This window comes from Gadus morhua, chromosome 6 (genome assembly GCF_902167405.1).
Source record: "Gadus morhua chromosome 6, gadMor3.0, whole genome shotgun sequence".
Lineage (NCBI taxonomy): Eukaryota > Metazoa > Chordata > Actinopteri > Gadiformes > Gadidae > Gadus > Gadus morhua.
In genome coordinates, this window is record NC_044053.1 from 4,418,004 (window position 1) to 4,436,616 (window position 18,613).

Consider the following 18,613-nt stretch of genomic DNA (forward strand, 5'->3'; position numbering starts at 1 on the left):
AACAGGGATAATTGCCGGTTCATTCATTCATGGTAGAACTTGTCTGACAACATGATTTATGCATAAACAGACAAGGGAAAAAACCGAACGTTATCGTTTGAGTAATAAGCCCTTATTAATAGGCTTACGTGGATATGATACGCCACACCCATGAAAACGGTATCACCATCTGGTCCAACCATGTGGACATGAATAGAGGCGCCCTACCTAAGCCCATGTGGAGTGGGTGCTTGTGCATGACCTCAGCCTCGTGGATGAAATACAACACACACACAGGTCTTAGGGTTGAAATGACAAGTCCATTTTATTGTTACGGAACACAGCAGGCTACAGCAACCAGCTCCTCCCATCACCCGTCTCCTTAGTAACAGCAGACCAATAAAATCCCTCCTCCCCAAACCCCCCCCCCCCCAAGCCGCCCCCTCCCCCTTGATCCATAAAACGGCCACACCCTTCCGCCTAGGTTAGCTACACTCCCTTTGGAACAGAGAAGACATCCTGGTGCCTACCATTAAAGCAAGAAAAAAATAGCTTGATATTTGGACCATGATTTCCAATTCATGATTATTTTTTTTTTATACAAAAGCTACACAATGTTACACTTTGTCTTCTGAATACAATTCAACTGATTAATTTCCTTAGTGTTAGTGGACGCCATTTAAAAACGCGAACGGAAAAAACGAAAACCTTTTTACTTGGATTGAGCATCAGCACTAGAAAAACTCAACACTACCAGATTTAAGATACAAAGTACTGCAAAAAAAACAAAGAGGATTATAATAAGAAATGATCTTAAAGCAAGCTTGAATCAGTACCATTACAGACAAAAAACAAAACGAAAAAAGGAAAATCTGAATAAAATGGTCAACAGAGTAAAAAGAAAAAAATACATAGAAGGGTTCTTTTTAAAATTGAGCTCCATCTCTTCGTCATGTCAGGATTTTCAGTGAGCCCACAGCTTGGGCCGAGACACCAGAAGCGCACTTCACATCTAGTTTGTCCCCGTTGAGTCGCAGCTGGGCGACTCCGTGTCTCGTCTTCGAGTCCAGTCGTCTTCAGGCACTTTCTGAAACCCCGCCTCCTCGGTGTGGGCGAATTACAATGCAGGTTCATCCAGATCACATGATACAGCTGGGAGGGGGGAAACACAAGGCACGCTTTAGTCAAATATCCCCCCCACACACACACACACACACGCACGCACGCATAGATGTCAGTACGACAGTTGAAGGGGGGGGTATTCTACTTCCTGGCATTGTGCCGTCGGGGTGATTTTGCAAAGACAAATTGGCTTATCAATGTGACTGAAGTTCTGCGAAACTGCCCGTTATCCGTGGATGAAACCCTGCTTTAGTAGTCGTCCACTTGAGCTGCTTCTCTTGGGCAAGTGATTAAGAAAGAGGAACCCACCAATCACAGAACGCCAGGTAGTAACCCCCCCCCCCCCCGTCAAGTCAAGAGCAAAACCACAGCACACCACTTCACTCCAGTACAGTCCGGTTAGTATCCACCCAAGCAGGCCTCCCTCCCCCTCCCCGGTGCGCCCCCCTTCTCCCCCGCCGGGGGGAGGGGGGGGGGGTCCTCACCTAGTAGAAAGTGTTGTGAGGACGGTCCGCATGGCGTACCGTCTACAGGTCCGTGTCGAACCAGGCCAGCTGGTTGGAGTCACCAGGGGGCAGGCCGTCCATCAGGTCCTGGGCGTGGCCCAGGTCGGGCAGACCCTCCACCGGGGCGTAGTCCTGGCCCGGGTGGTGCCCCCCGGCCAGCTCGTGCTCCATCATGGGCTCCAGGCCCATCGTGTCCCCGCCGTAGCCCCCCGTGTGGAAGGAACGGTAGCTGGGGTCTGGGATGGGCGCATGGTGGATGGAGGAGTAGGGGGTGGATGGATGAAGGATTGGGGTGTATAGGGGGGTTGATGGATGGATGATTGGGGTGCATAGGGGGGGGTTGAAGGGGGTGGGGGGGTGGGTGGAGGAGGCGAGGGGAAGCAGAGCACTGTTAGAAGCAGGTCAACACAAAGCTGCCACACGGTAGTACGATCAAAGCTACACAGCAAAAGAAAAAACACAACACACTGCAACCCCGTCTCTCCCGCCCGCCGCTGCAGAGCCGACCGCACGGTGCGGTGGGGGGGGGGGCTACGGCCCGGTTCTGCAGGGCATGACGGAGAGAGAGCGATGGATAGCCCCCCCCCCCCCCCCTCCCGGTTTCAGGGGGGGGGGGGGGGGGTTAAGCCTTCGGAGGGAGGTGCTCACTCAAGCGAGGCGGACGCGATGGGACTCACCTTCTTGTCTGTACCCCAGAGGTTCGCCCTGGGCTCCGATGTCCAGGCCCAGATCTCCGGTCTGCACCCCGGAGAAGGGAGGCAAGGGAGGAGAGGTTAGAAGCGGAGACGATCACCGAGTTCTTTGGAACGTCAAGGCAATTAATGCCAAAAGTTATTGTTGTGGAGAAATACTGCGGGTGCCCTGATCTAACTAAGTGGTGGAGGATAAAAGTATTTGTGTACTGCAGGATGTTAAATAGTCACAATAAACTAAACACGATAAACCCATAAATGTTGCACCAAAATACATTTTTTGATTACATTAATTGTACCCAGCCAGGCGGCAACTACCGTATAAACAGCCTTTTATTGCGATACAATTCTATTAAACTCTGAAGGCTGCCAATAAGCCGAGGTGAGCAAGTTCACCAACAGTCCCATCCGAGCTGGGCGCGTGGCGAGCGCTCTGATTGGGTGAGGCAGCACGCTGGGGGCGGGCCCATACCTCGTTCCAGGCCATGGGTTCTGTTCTGAAGAGGGAGCTGGTGAGCTCCACGGAGAGCCTCTTCTTGTAGTCCTGGGGCTTGTCCTCGGACATGCGGAACAGCACGGCGGCGGCGTAGGTGGCTGGAGGGAGACACGGGGAGACGCGGGGTTAGCTTCCTCACGGAGACTCCGGAGGGACCGCCACGTACGACGGAAGGGGGCGCGTACTACTAACGCTTTAGGAGCGCCGACGAGATCCACGCTACGATAAAGTCAAACATCACGATGAACGACCCGGTACCGTTTTAACAACCAGGCGCTAGCTTCAGCCCTTAAGGGTAGCGGAGCAGATTCACAGGGGAGGAAATGAGACACGTCTTCTAAACAATAAACACGTCTGTCCCCTCCGTCATCGAGACCTGGCGTCCCGTCGGATCGGACGCCCGCGCGTCTGCCCGGGCGCTTTTGAAGACGGGCCGCTCCCCGGCTGTAGATGCCTGCCCCCCTCCCTCCTGCCCTCCCCCTGGTGGCGGGCGGGGTGCGGTGCTCACCGACGCCCTCGTTGCGGCTGTGCAGCAGCTCCGTCAGCGGGGCGGTGGCGCCCTCCGCCTCGATGGCCTCCGCCGCCTCCTTGTCCTGGGCCAGCTCACAGAGCACGCCGGCCGCCACGCGCTGGATGTTCTCGATGGGCGAGTACAGCAGCTGGAGAGAACGGGGGGGGGGGGGGGGGGGGGGCAACAGGGTCAGGGCACGGGGACGGCTGCAGTTAAGGCAGTCTTTCCTCGCTACAGGAACGGATAGTTGCTTCCAATCAAATAAATAAATAAATATCGATATTTGCATAACCGAGTCCTTAGGATTCGGCCAAACCTTTATTTATTTTTAATGGATTTGGAATTGAATTGAATTTGCTTCAACACCACAAGTTTACTCATTTGCTTTCAATACAAACGGCAGAAGTGAGGGTTTTGCTGTACTTGTACATCTAGTCCCGCTGAAGAGGGGTATGCGTTGGTCATGCACTTTCCATTTAATATAAATACAATAATCCTAATCAAGAGTGCATTTAAACCCGCGATGTCATGACGCCCCCTCTTACCTGTACGAAGAGTGGAATGGTGTTGAGTCCTCGGATGACTATTCTGTTGTGGACGTCCCTGGCCAGGATGTGGAGCGCTCCTGTGCAGCCCTCCACGATCTCCTCCATACGGACCCCCTCCTGAGGACACACGGGGAGGCACTGGGTCAGCAACGTACGATACCACGAGGCTCAAGGAGGGAAGGCGCGGCGCGGGGATATTGGTAGTCTGTTTCGATAACGACACACGCTAGCAAAAGGAAAAGGCTAAATTCTGTCCGGACTCTTCCGATAATAATAATAATAGTTCTACAGCCATCGTACCGTCGTGAGCGTAGAACAGGCCGTTTACCTGCCGGGCAGTGTGCACAAATTGCTGCGTTAGCAGACGCATAACGCAGACACAACCATGAGTTTGTCCGAATACACGAGACGCGCACTTGAGTCCGCCTCATGTATGAAAGTGCTCTAGAAATAAAGTTGCCTCGCTACTGTAGAGATTGAGCCTAAACCACGGAAATCTAGCGCGTTGCCCTCCCATAATCATGATTCCAATATTGACCGAAATAAATCGGTGATTATGATTATTATTATTTTTTTATTATTTTTTTCATAATCGAGCAGTCCCGTGTGTGTGTGTGTGTGTGTGGGGGGGGGGGGGGTTCAATGTGACTGCGTAGCCCTGTTTGTGTGTGTGTGGGGGGGGGTTCAGTGTGACCGCGTAGCCCCATGTATGTGTGTGTGTGGTGGGTTCAATGTGCTGTGTTGTGGGGGTGCTCACCACGAACTGTTGCTGCGTGCCCCCCATACTGGTGCGTCTCTGAGTGTCCTGGTGCGCTCTCACCAGGAGCTGGACCAGCCGGGGGATGGCGCCCTGCTCCCTGAGGGGCGCGTGGTTGGCGGGGCACAGCGCCAGGTTCCGGATGAGCCCCACCGTGGCCTGGGGAGAACACACACACACACACACACACACACACACACACACACACACACACACACACACACACACACACACACACACACACACACACACACACACACACACACACACACACACACACACACACACACACACACACTTTAAAAAATCTATCGATTTTGGATCGATTTCATTTATATTTTGCAATATCGATTCATAGGGCATGAGATTGTTTATTATTATACATTTATTTGCTCTTTAATAAACAATGCCTTAATGCGTTTTGCAGTGATGGAATGTTGCAGTTCAAGTAAACTTGCAATTCCTTTCTAATTTCAAAATAGCACTTTTGAGACCGTTTACTTTACAGCTAGTAAAGTTTATACTGTCCAATTTACAAGTTTGCATTTAAAACCTGTTTAAGATGAGGGGAAAATATAAAGTACATTTGCATTTTGTAACGGCCATTTATTATTTAAGAGCAGATTGAATCGAAATTAATCGATTGAGAACCTTATGAATCGAAATCGAATCGATTTTAGGAAATTGGCCACGATACCCAGCCCTACTCGATACCCAGCCCTACTCGATACCCAGCCCTACTCGATACCCAGCCCTACTCGATACCCAGCCCTACTCGATACCCAGCCCTACTCGATACCCAGCCCTACTCGATACCCAGCCCTACTCGATACCCAGCCCTACTCGATACCCAGCCCTACTCGATACCCCAGCCCTACTCGATACCCAGCCCTACTCGATACCCAGCCCTCCACGATACCCAGCCCTACTCGATACCCAGCCCTACTCGATACCCAGCCCTACTCGATACCCAGCCCTACTCGATACCCAGCCCTACTCGATACCCAGCCCTACTCGATACCCAGCCCTACTCGATACCCAGCCCTACTCGATACCCAGCCCTACTCGATACCCAGCCCTACTCGATACCCAGCCCTACTCGATACCCAGCCCTACTCGATACCCAGCCCTACTCGATACCCAGCCCTACTCGATACCCAGCCCTACTCGATACCCAGCCCTACTCGATACCCAGCCCTACTCGATACCCAGCCCTACTCGATAGCCAGCCCTACTCGATAGCCAGCCCTACTCGATAGCCAGCCCTACTCGATACCCAGCCCTACTCGATACCCAGCCCTACTCGATACCCAGCCCTACTCGATACCCAGCCCTACTCGATACCCAGCCCTACTCGATACATCACTGATCGCCTGATTGCTGTGGCAGGTCCACAACATCGGCGTTACAAATGACCGAGCAGACGCATACAGAACCTCCAGTTTGTACACCATCCTCCTAAACAACCCCCCCCCATTTGTACTTCGAACGGAAAACCCGTCACCCATCAACGCTATAATGCCAAAATAATCCACTATTATCAACCTCGTCCGTGATGAGGTGTGACAAGCCAACAGAATAAGACACTGTATGCAAATCTGATCCTGCCACGGGCTAAACAATGAGGCCTGAAAGAGCAGATTACTGCAGGCAGCCGGCCCAGAGTATGGGAACCAATTCCAGATAAGATAGGATAATTGCTTTCCAGGTAGTGGCGTGAATTAAGCTGTGAAATGGTTTTGCAGCAGATAATTCTAATACACACAATCCGTTTATTTGATTTCAGTTGGAACCAATATTCATTTAAACTAGTGTCAAGATGCAGACTTCCAGATAGAGCCCGGGCCAAACCACCCATTTCCTAAAGATAAGACGTCATTGATCCCAGCCCGGAAAAGAAACAGTTAGGGGGAGGTTAACGGTATCTGCGTGTTAGGGGGAGGTTAACGGTATCTGCGTGTTCGATGGTTAACGGTATCTCCATTCCCGATTGTTAATGGTATCTCCGCGTTCGCTACGGTTAACGGTATCTCCGCGTTAGCTACGGTTAACGGTACCTCCGCGTTCGCTACGGTTAACGGTACCTCCGCGTTCGCTACGGTTAACGGTACCTCCGCGTTCGCTACGGTTAACGGTACCTCCGCGTTCGCTACGGTTAACGGTATCTCCGCGTTCGCTACGGTTAACGGTATCTCCGCGTTCGCTACGGTTAACGGTATCTCCGCGTTCGCTACGGTTAACGGTTTCACTGTGTTAGCTACGGTTAAAGGTATCTGTGTTCATGATAGCTGCGTGTATCCCCGGCACTAGGGCTGCTCAATTATGGGAAAAATCATAATCACAAATAATTTGGTCAATATTGAAATCACGATTATTCAAACGATTATTTTTGGAGTTTTGAAAACTTTGTAACTGAGAACTTAGAAATTTTGCCTTAAAAGAAATACACAAAATGGTCAAATCTAAAACGATATGTATCCAGCTGTTCTGCCCTTTCTATAAAACATTTTAAAAAAAATACGGAAAAAAACGATTATGTAAATGTTTTGATCGATTAATCGCGATCAAAATGCGATTAATCGCCCGGCCCTCCCCGGCACGTTGGCCTACCTTGATGAGGGGCCAGTGTGAGGGCGGGTGCAGCAGCTTCACCACCACGGGCAGGCCATAGTGCAGCCGGACGGCGTTCTGGGCCATCTCGGCGTCCTGGTGCCGGGAGGTCAGGTGACGCAGGGCGCAGATGGCGGGCTCCGTGATGTCTTCCCGGTCGCCGGCGCGGAGAACCGTGCGCACCAGCGCCTCGATCCCGCCCACCTTAACCGACAAAGACAGTAGGGGGGGGGGGGGGTTTCGTTAAGTCAAGTCAAATTCGATTCCTCGATTTCGATTCGATTCCTGTGACATCACATGTGGGCGTGTCCCCCTGGATGTATGACGGATGGATAAGCAGCCTTCGCTACAGTCCGCTGGGTAGGCCGGTAGCCCGATCTAATCCATCATACATCTGGGTGGACACGCCCACTTGGGATGTCGCTAAGGCACGGGGAAGCAAAGATTTTCCTGCGGCTCGCACTGGCTAATCACAGTCACACCCGGTGGTATAACAGGGAAGAGTCTGGGCGGTGAGCCCGTGGACGTACCTGGCAGACCATCATCTTGTTCTTGTAGTTGTTGCACGTGAGGTTGGACAGGATGCCGGCGGCGCAGGTCACGACGTTGATGTCGTCGCTGCCTAGCAACTGGACCAGGGTTCCCAGAAGGCCCTCCATCCCCTCCTGAGAGAGACGGGGTGGGGGAGAGTCGCGGGATCAGCACACGGGGCGCAGTTTGGACGTGCGCCGGCTGACAGGGATGTCAGCCGGCTGCACGTCAGGCTCACAGGTAAACCTGAGGTTTATATTTAGGCTTCCTTGTCACAGAGACACAGACATGGAGCTCGGGGATTAAGAGACTGGTGCATTGTGAAAATTGTAGTTTTGGCAATAATGACTCATCTATCCAAGCCTTGTGTCAGTTTAATTACAGAGATGCCGTGTCGCGGTGGGACAAATTAAGGGATTCGTTTTTTGGTGAGAGAGGGTTATTTTACCTGTTTGGTGGCAGCGTCTGACAAGTTCCTGAGAGTCCAGAGACAGTTCTGGACCAGTCTCTGGCTGGGGTCTGTCAGGTGGAGACCCAGCGCCTGCATGCCGCCTGAAGAGTCACAAACAGAGGTGGACGTGATCAGAGGCACTCAGAAATACTTTCATTGTCCAATCAGATTCTCTTGGCTGAACGCTATGCATTTCTACGAAAAAAATACATCAAAAAATCCCTTTGATAAATCAGTGTACAATATATATACGCCGTCCACTTTGAAATGGAAAGCCGTCCCCTGGTTCGAGCTACATCAAAAACAGTCGGTCAAAACGTACCGGCCTCGACGATGGCGGGCTTATTGCTGGAGCAGACGGACAGCACTTTGAGCACTCGGCTTGTGGTCCACAGCAGCTTCTCGTAGGTGTAGGTCCTCATGATGTTCACCAGCGCCTGGGGGCCGCCACTGGCCAGGATGATCAACTGGAAGGGGGGGGGGGCAGAGAGAGCGGTTGTGTGAGTAGCCAGTACAACCTAACCAATAATCATATTCTCAGCTGATCAAATGGCAAGGTTTTAGTTTTATTTATATTTATGTTGCGCATGTTTATTTGCCATTGCTGTAAGCGCATCGTCGTTGCAAATTAGTGCAAACCTCGATGCCTTGCGAGTGTAAATAAAGATTAGAAACCCCCACCATCTCTTCTCCCCCCCCCCCCGAGGTGCACACCTTGCTCTCCTGGTTCCCGTAGGCCAGGATCTGGAGACAGTCGGTGGTGATGGCCAGGAATTTGACGTTGGTCTTGTTGAGGAGGGCCACCATTTTCTGGAGCCCGCCGGCCAAGCGGACGGCCATCTTGGCGCCCTCCTGGTGCAGGAGCAGGTTGTGGAGGGTGGTGATGGCGTAGAACAGCACCGAGTCCACGGGGGAGCTGGAGCACCAGACACACACACACACGGGGGGTCATCACCTTGTTGTGCTTAGCTCAGGAGGCGGAGCCGTCGTGTTGTCACCGAAAGGTTGCTCGTTCGATCCCCGGCTCCTGCTAGCTGAGTGTTGATGTGTCCCTGAGCGAGAGACTTAACCCTAACTGCTCCTGACGAGCTGGCTGTCGCCTTGCATGGTTGACTCTGCCGTCGGTGCGTCAACGTGTGTATTAACCGATGCAAATCGCTTCGGATAAAAGGCGTCTGCTAAATGCCGTAATTGTAATTTTAATTATGCAACGCTTCGTACAAAGAGCCGCCTGTAACTCAGGGAGTTGTGGATCAATAGCAGAGTCATGAATCTTGATTTAATCCTTCGCCCTAACGTAATATGGCTGATTCTGTGCATGTTGCCCACGTCATAGCCTGGATATAAACCAGGTCGTTCTTCAGAAAGTCGACAAATTGAAGCCATCATTTAAGTTAGAACATTTGTGGAAAACTATTTGAGAGTTAAGATCAGAGGAAAAAAAAAGGGAACAGTCCCTAAAAGTAGAAAACTAGTCACTAGGAAACAACATGTGGCGTGATTACACAAGTATATGTCCTTGTTGCTAGTCACAGCAGGCAACTCAAAATATTCTCCCAGAAGGCCTCACTCCGACTGGAACAAAGGCATGGCTCCCATTTATATTCCTGCCTGTAAGCAGTGGCGAGTCATTCGTTGGTGTAGTGCATGATGGGTATTGCAGAAAGCGGGCATTATCAAGCTACTTTATCGAATTCCACCATGTCTTGCACCGAAATGACCAACAAACCCGCATCACAACGACACCAACAAATATATTTTGTTAATTCGTGTATGTTGCCGTTTTTGGTTTGACGATTCAACGCGTTTTTTGCGTCAGGATCGTTCGGGCCCCTTACCCTAGCATCTTGACGAGCGCGGGAATGCCCCCGGACTTGAAGATGGCCAACAGGCCCTCTCTGTGGTGGGACAGGTTGTGGAGCGTGCCGGCGGTGCAGCGGGCCGTCTCCACGTCGTTGGTGTTCTGCATGGTCCGAACGATGGCCGACACCATCTGCGGCGAGCGCATGATGGCGTGGCGCGACGCCTCCTTCTTGGACAGCTGGTGGACCATCACGGCCGCTTTGTTCACCACGACCTGGGGACACCAGGGGAGAGACCAGGGTCAACGTCACTGAGCGGAAGGCCACGTGCGTTTATAAAGGAAACAACCATATCATGATATCAGAGTACATGCCCAATAGAGGCAGGATTCACGGTTTTTTTGTGTGATAATTGTCAAACAATTATGATTTTCTTTGTGATTTTATCTATCGTGCGGTTCAACGGTTTAGTTTAACATTGCAATTCGGGTTCCACAGATCCGATCAGATGTTTTTAATGACGAGAAACGCAACTATGATTCAAAATGACTGCAGGTGAATTCCACTGCAGGACGGTACCATAAACCAGCTTCCACAAGACCAACACTAGGGCTGAACCATTTGGGGAAATAATCCAATTGCGATTATTTCAACCAATATTGCGATTTAGTATTCGATTTTTTTATTTTTTTAAAAGTTCCATATATCTATCCAACATAAACTTATTTCCTTTTGCCCAGGCCTATGTGTTGAAAAAAAAATGAATGAATTGATATAACATCTTAACTACGGCTATTGAATAGCAGAAGATAAATATGAATCTAAATCCCAACCAAAAAAAAAAAACAACAACAACATTGTTAAGTCGGTTTGAAGTCGATGAACCGTTCCACCCTCAACACCCCTGGGGCCTCCGCGTCTCCGCGCCCCCCCCCCCCCCCACTGCCGTCGGTACGTACCTGGTCCTCGTCGTTGAGCAGCTTGGTGAGCTCGGGGATGGCGCGGGTGGCTAGCTCGGCGTCGTCCTGGTAGTTGATCAGGTTGACCACGGCGTGCTTCAGCATCTGCGAGGGCTCCGCCAGCCTCTGGACGTTGGTGGGGTGGGCGCCGTCGTACTGGGTGGTGGGGATCTGCATGCCCTCCTCGAGGGTCTCGGGGAACATGGCCGCCCGCACCCTCTGGGCGCGCGTCATGGCGTACTGCCCGTCGAGGTCTGGAGAGGACGGACGGACGGACAGGGTTGGGAGAGATGGTGTTGAGTACAGCGGCGGGTTCTTCATGGTATGCGTGAAGGGTAATGAGCGCTTCACGAAGGGTGATGAGCGATGCTCGGTGCAGCATTGATCTCGCCGTCAGGACCACTCGAGAAAGGTTATTCTGGCATTCATGTAGAAAAAAACAAAACAGAATCCGGTTGACGGGCAGCGGCAGCGCGCTCGCTCACCTTGCACTTGGTCCTGGGAGAAGTTCTGGTTGAAGCCCTGCTCCCAGTCGTAGAGGACCTGGTTGTCCACGTCTTCCTCCTCTGGGTTGCCCTTGCCGCTGAGGGACGGGGCTGTGGTGGTGGCCCCCGAGTGGATGCCTGAGTCCAGGTAGGACTGCTGCTGCCAGTGGCTGACGGCCGCCTTGCGGTCGGGCTCCATGGCCATGTCCAGCTCCATCAGATCAGCTGAGGAACACGAGCGGAGTCACGCAACCGGAATCAAACGCCGCTATCGGCCTCCGTAATCAACCGGCAACAAGCAGCACAGACGAGGGGGGCTGTGGCTCTGCCCATCACTCGATGTATGCAGATGTGGCAAGTGGCAATCAATCTATTGCTGCAAGCAAATTCCCAGTAACCTGACTATTCTTGTCGGAGTAAACCCTTTGGATCCATAGCTTTAAACCCTCGTCTTAAGCCGTTCTTCTGACCAACCGCTGAGGGCCACCCGTTTCAAAATGCATCCTGGTTGGATACGGTACATTGACTATAGATCCACTACTGAGCTTCTGTGTCTCCAATAAACAAAACCCTTGTCCCAATAATTAATCATAAAAAAACGAGACTTTCATCTTACTCCATTGATTTTCTCCACGTGTAAAAGTATGTTTTATGTGCACTCAAAGCCTAAACCTGGGATCGATAGAAAACGGTGCAGTCTTGTAGCCCGAGACCGCATTAATCTTACAACAACAACAAAATAAGCCATTTCTGCTGCACCAATGCAGTGCTAGTCCATGCGGACGGGCCGGGGAACAGAGGGGGTTGAGTGAGAGTGCACGGGCAGTGAATCAGACCCACAGAGATAAAGTGGGAGGCGTGGAGTCCGTGGAGAATGATGCACTTACCCTGGGAAGCCATGTTTCTTTCTTAAGCCACAGCCTGCACAGCTTCCTGATCTGCAACACACAAAGACAGCAGGAGAACACGGTCAGTTATCGCTCTGGTCACCCACCAGGACAACCTGATTACCAAGGGAGACTCCATACAGAAAAGACATCCAAAAACTAAATTATATTGGGCAACTATGGCCAGGGACTAGGATCAAACTTAAAAAATCATATTGGGCAACTATGGCTGGGGATTGGTGATACGGCAGAAGATACAGGGCAGTGAAACCATGTAAAGAAATATATATTACTCGCACGCTTTATAACTTTGTGGGTATTTTGTTGGGCATATCTTCTCGTAACAGACTATAAAACGATGACAACGTGATGCCTATGAAAGAGCGTCTGAGTCTGAAATAAACAATTGTTGGGTTGTGGCAAGGGAAAGCAAAGAGGCACCAAACAAAGTGTGTGTCAGGATGGCTTTGGCATCATTAAAATGTATTCAAAATATACAACATTGGAAGGTCGTTTTCTGCGGGGTTTTAAGAAGCAGTATGAAGGGGGGGCGGCGGGGGGGGGGGAGGGGGGCGGGGGGGGAGAAGTTACTTTCCGCTCTTCCTTGTTTCTTCCTGCCTAGCCCTTCCCCCCACACCTCCAGTAACTTAAACCACAGCAGAAGCAGCACTACTGCATACACAAAGCAACCATTAAGGAGCTCCCAGCTAGCTAGCCCAGCACCAGAGAAGGGAGGGAGGGAGGGAGGGAGGGGGGGGGGGTGGGGCTGGTGGGGGTGGGGTCATGGGTGGAGGAATGGAAGGGTGGGGGGGGGATGGGGGGGGAGGTGGCGCAAAGACATTCCAGCACGGGCTTTGAAGCTCAAGCCACAAGCTCACTCTGCGGGAAAGTAAACACTATCATGGCTACAGCAGGGGAGGGAGTTAGTTTAGAGGAAGACTGCATTTCCAATGCATTCGCCGGAGCCGCCCCACTGAAATTACTAAGGACGGAGGCTTCAGACACACACACACACACACACATCACATTAAATTTGGGATGATAGCAGGGCTCTAACGCAGAAATGACTGACCATGCAAGCCCAGACGTCCTGACCTTCTGATGACTAAAGTGGCAGGCTGTCTACCTGGGAGGTAGAGAGGCACATGCGACGGTAAATAAAAGACTGAAGGGGTTGATGTCTCCGACGGCTGTTTGCTATCGTTGTCATCATGAACGCACACCCACACTTAACTAAATACGGGTGTGATTCAACTCAAAACCAGAACATGTGTCATCTAGAAATACACAAGAGGCAGCCAATCCATGAAAACGTTGCTCTAAATGTGCCACTTTGGTGTGTGTTTATGAAGTGGCCTAACCTGACTAGAGGCATGCAACCTTAGAAGAGGGGGGGGGGGGGGGGGGGGGGGGGGGGGTCAGCGACCTGGCTTTAGAGTCAGTTCAGCCTCCCACGCACCAGCCTGTGGTTTCACAACACTGTACTGCTGCTGGGGGTTTATCTGGCCCTGGTCTTTGGGCACCCGGTCGCCTCTACCACCAGCCCTTCCCCCGCCTCCCGGCCAAACGCTTGCGTCACCACATTCAGGTACTTATTGTCTTTTTTTCCGCGTGAAAGTTCATGCATGTTAAAGCACGGCAGAGAGGCTTAGCCTAGTTCTGCGGAATAGAACGGATGACGTGCGTCTCGCATTCTGTTTGCGCAACGTCAAAACACATTACATAAATCACTTGTCAATCTACTAAATCGGTTCGATTTAACGTTCACTGTTTGACTCACGCTGATAAGCGTCAACTGCAGCCTGATAAAGAAGTGACAAATGTCTTAGGAACAGTCATAAAAAAAAAAATTGCCAACTGTATTCCAACCAACCCCGTCATCACTCTGAGAACCTAGATACGCAAGAATCAACACAAACTTCCAGATCAGCCTTGATAAGACCACAACGCACGCTACCTGGCTCAGTGGGACTTCAGTGAGGCCTTACAAACATGGTGTCTCCCAGCCACTTGTTGGGGTACGTGTTTGTTTATAAGGACCACTTGAACACAGGCCAGAGAAGAGTATAATGACCGCAGCGAGACAGTAGTGACTCATGGTCCAGCTGTTCACACATTAGCAGCCAGGTGGAGGAGATAGCCAGTCGTTTACCTTCCCCCCCAGCCCAGAGTATCCCAAGGCCCGCCCTTATGAGAATTCACTGAAGTACTGGGGATAGATGAAACTGGAGGTATGAGGCAGAGTATCAATTCCCACAACCCCCCCCCCCCCCTCTCTCTCATGTCCCTACACCCACATGCCACTGACTCCAACCGAGTCATAAATAAAAAAAAATAAAAAAGAAAGATTACAAAGTTTTGAGTCAACTGCCAGAGCTGACCGCAAACACGCCAAACAAAATGAAGCGCTCACACGCTATGCCTATGGAGACTGCCCTCACGCAACCTAGCCAGGAGCTAAATGAGAGCCATGTGTGTGACTGAGAGCCAGTCTGCACGCTAAGGCATTCTGGTCCTAAAGAATGTGCGGCCCGCAAGGTTTTTTTTCTGTTGTGTTCATGAGTGAACAAGCGATGTGAGGCACTGCGATCCAAACTGTTGGACACGGCTTATCCGAAGCTCCCATCACCTATTGAAACAACAACAAGGTGATCGCCGAGGGACGTCTCTAGACTCCAATACGGTCGAGCCACATATAAATGCAGATGAATGACTTGTGTACAGTCACACCGGGCTGGGGAAAATGCAAACCACTTGAGAATACCTTGCCCGTGGTCATTACCCGCAGAATGGGGGGGGGTTTTGTCATTCGAATAGTAGGTGTAATGCTTGAAGGAGATTTACACATCATGGTTTGGCAGCAACAATAAGGGCTCAGCAGCCACATTCAATTGATTGGTAAAAGGTTTCAGCTGGGTGCACTTGAATAGCCTCATTGGGTCCTTTATGTTGCAAAGTATACATGCATAGGAAGGTATAGCCAAGTCAATCACTGTTGTTTAGTTACATATGGCTAGTGTTCTTTTCTCATTGAACAGAGCTTATCAAAAACCCTACAAAAAAAAGGTGTGACAATCTACAATGAATTTTTCAAAGGTAATCAATTATAATCCAAATGTAATTATAGCTAATTTGATTAGGTGAAATGATTCTGTATAAACTCATTACACCGTATTTGAGGTATCCTTATTTTAAAGTTGCAGCCTGCACATCACCAATTAATGAAAAATAAACCGTAGACAGCCAGTTAGCCATGGAACGGTTTGAACAACATAGCCATGTTGGGTAGGGATGCAATATAAGGTTGCTATGCGTTGGGTGCATTTTAGCAGGTCGATGCACTGTTTAGGCTGTTGCGGTACATTCTAATAAAAAGTGTCGCTATGCGTTATGATCCTAAAAATATTTAAATAACGCGCAGCGTAGGAACGAATATTTAATTAACAAATAAGTAAACGCTGAAGTTCTATTATATATTTTCTTACATATAGTGGATAGATTAAAACCAAATTCTCAGCCATTATCACATCCTTAATATCAAATCACAGGCCAAGTTGGGTGGTGAGGTGTGTAGCCTAGAAGACCCAGTCAAGCTCAGCGAAAAGCCTATCCGTTCCACACCCGAGCTCGGAAATGCGGTCGCTTTACATAAAAGAAAGCCCAGCCGACAAGGTGTATGGTCACCCAGGCGGACACCATCACGCAGCGGTAGCTATGTGGCGCTATATGCAGGGTCAGCAGCGCTAACCGCTTGCTGACAATGCGCTGCAGCTCAACACTCGCAGCTGCTGCGGCGATGTTCAGCCGGCGCCTCTACGGCACTATACACCGGAACCCGTCGCGTTATCCACACGACTTCACATGCAGCCACCACACGTTACTAGTTGCGTGAACCACAAAAATTATTCAATTTGTGCAACGGGTCAAGGAAAAAAGGAAAAAAAAATTGCAATAATGAATACATACAGGTTCATGCCGTGTGCTGGGAACAGTACACAAATTACACCGAAGTAGCAGTAATGTATATATTTTCGAAAGTACAGTAGCCAACCAATAATTTGTTTATGATGGGGTATAAAGGAGTCATGCATGACGGGGTAGCCTTGTGATTAAAAAAAAATTGAATACCATTACATAGATGTGTTGTCACGCTATTTAGATTGTATGGTTTATGTAGCGTGTTGCCTCTGCCCTCTACTACCGCCTGTCAGCGGCTCGGTCTGGATAGAGACAACACCTACGTTTCCGCTTAGCAGCTCCGACCTCATCATAATCGGAAACCGCTCTCGGTGTTGACGTAAATTAACCAACACGTAGACGTCTACTTCCGACCGTGGTCGTTCTGTTCACATGGGTCCAAATGGAAATTCCAGACTGTTAAATAGCGTGACAAATCAAAGGACATGGACATGGGGCCAGTGACTGACTCAGAGCAAACAAAAGACGGCAATAAAACCTAAATAGTCATAGCAAAAGGCAAATCTGTATAAACCAGAAATGCAGATAAACAAATCTCCCATTAAAGAGAATCGTTGACTCCAAGCGGGTTGTGTTGAAGCGCTGCAAGAGTTACATACGCCATTCAGTAAACGAATAAACTGGACTCAATTAGAAATGCAAAGTACCTGGCCTAATTAGGGAACGAATTAATGTTATTAAAAAAACTGTAGCTTTAAAAGTGAAATTGAAGTGATGCATAAACAGATATTTCAGGAAATATCACCAAACTAAATTCGGGGCAATCTATGAATTCTTCCAGGGAGTAGGTTGTGAACACAGCTGCCGACCGCCTTCACTCCTGCTCTTAACACCACTGGACTCGGATTTCATATTGTGGCTCCGCCTCGTCTTCCTCCCGGAGCCCGACGGCCGGGAGGAATTTGTCGGTCTTTGTTTAAAAAAGCACGAATGGAAAAGACTTTGGAAATTAACTGATCCTTATCCTTCCATGTTCGCCTGTTATGATTAATGCGATCAAAACGCCAATCGCATTAGGCAAAAACAATGCTCGGTCCTCCATGTCGACGGGGAAACGAGCGCCCACCAGAATATAGTTCTGTTTCACGCAAACTTCCACAAAACTCCCTCAACGAGTTTATATTTCCACCCCAATCCACAGATCACACATTTCCACATTCGTCTTAATATCACAATACAACTTTCTTAAATAAGTTGAGCCTAAAACGGAGGAAATCAGCACTTTACATAACAATCCAGGGATCCAACCTGACTATTAAAACACAATAATCAAGAGCCTTAACCGCAGGGGTCGAGGGAGAAGACAAACCAGGAGTCTCTATAGGAAGCGATATGAGCCGAGACCTTAAATCAGATCTCAGAAACTAGTTATTGTAAAGTCCATATGTGAACGGTGATGAGGCTGATCTATAGTCAAGGGGTCGACACATCCAAATCTATTCCAATGAAACGGGCGTTTCTTATCATCCACCAAACCACATTCACTTTATACATGCACATGAATCACAACGCTTAACTGATAAGAAAACAGACATGTGAATAAAACGAGTAAATAGAGTGTCTCCATCAGGTATTCTTTAGTTTAATCCAACATTTCCTGGGAAATCAGCTGTTTCGCTAGCAGGCAGCATCCCCGGCCGCCCTAAACAACAGTCCATTTCTTGCGCTCAGCTACAACTCGACATGAACAGCACAAAATGTGTAAAATACAGGAGATAATGTGCTGAAGCCTACCGCTGTAAAGAATTACGAGTCCGTCCAATCGGATATGGAAGAATAAAAACCAGCCTTGAATGGAAAAACGGGAACGTGAAGCCAAAAGTCAAGGGAGCTCACATCTGCTCCCACAACGGCAAGCAAATGTTCCCTGGGTCAGGACAGGAGTATCTGAGCGTTTAAGATGGCGGCGTGTATTTATAGACCGTACTACACCTTCCGTTGACAAATATCCTGCCCCGAACAAGCGCAAAATAGACACTATAATTTACAGTACTTGTTTGTACAGAATTTTAAATTAAAAACACTTGTGCTATCCATTAGATTAAATATATATGTATATACAATGATTTACACGGGCTAATTCAAATAGAGCCCAATGGCTACATCACGCGTAGGGATACACAGATACATGAAGTTCCGACAGACTACAAACGGAAATCCGATTCCCACAAACCTGAGCAAGAGTCCACCAGAAATCCACTTGTTTAATGAATTTTATTTTAAAAGATGAATTAACCAACACAATAAAGCTTGGTGGGTTTTCCCATCAGGTGCACTTTTTACGTGACTTTGTCTCCAT

The 18,613-nt window shown here is 49.6% G+C and overlaps 1 protein-coding gene across 4 annotated transcripts; it reads right to left on the reverse strand.

Annotated features, from left to right (window-relative positions):
- Nucleotides 1-567: 567 nt before the first annotated feature.
- Nucleotides 568-18,210, reverse strand: ctnnb1 (catenin (cadherin-associated protein), beta 1). Of its 4 annotated transcripts, none has more exons than XM_030358938.1 (17): nucleotides 18,049-18,210; nucleotides 12,337-12,387; nucleotides 11,450-11,674; nucleotides 10,965-11,218; nucleotides 10,042-10,280; nucleotides 8,918-9,119; nucleotides 8,526-8,670; nucleotides 8,201-8,304; nucleotides 7,752-7,886; nucleotides 7,222-7,425; nucleotides 4,675-4,770; nucleotides 3,852-3,971; nucleotides 3,304-3,454; nucleotides 2,772-2,893; nucleotides 2,285-2,345; nucleotides 1,587-1,843; nucleotides 568-1,131 (listed from the first exon to the last, which is right to left on the reverse strand). In XM_030358938.1, the coding sequence occupies exons 2-16, from the start codon at nucleotides 12,347-12,349 to the stop codon at nucleotides 1,629-1,631; spliced, it is 2,286 nt and encodes a 761-aa protein (XP_030214798.1). In that variant the 5' UTR covers nucleotides 12,350-12,387; nucleotides 18,049-18,210; the 3' UTR covers nucleotides 568-1,131; nucleotides 1,587-1,628. The 4 variants fall into 4 exon arrangements, with proteins under 4 accessions (XP_030214798.1, XP_030214797.1, XP_030214796.1 ...); XM_030358937.1 differs by having other exon boundaries at nucleotides 1,626-1,843; nucleotides 4,612-4,770; XM_030358936.1 differs by having other exon boundaries at nucleotides 4,612-4,770.
- Between the last annotated feature and the right edge of the window lie 403 nt (nucleotides 18,211-18,613).

Excerpts from the sequence above, each read along its gene's own strand:
- ctnnb1 (XM_030358937.1), bottom strand. Across the intron at positions 10,281-10,964 it reads TGCTCAACGACGAGGACCAG|GTCGTGGTGAACAAAGCGGC; the intron begins GTACGTACCGAC and ends TGGTGTCCCCAG. Across the intron at positions 1,844-2,284 it reads TCTGGGGTACAGACAAGAAG|ACCCCAGCTACCGTTCCTTC; the intron begins GTGAGTCCCATC and ends CGCCCATCCCAG.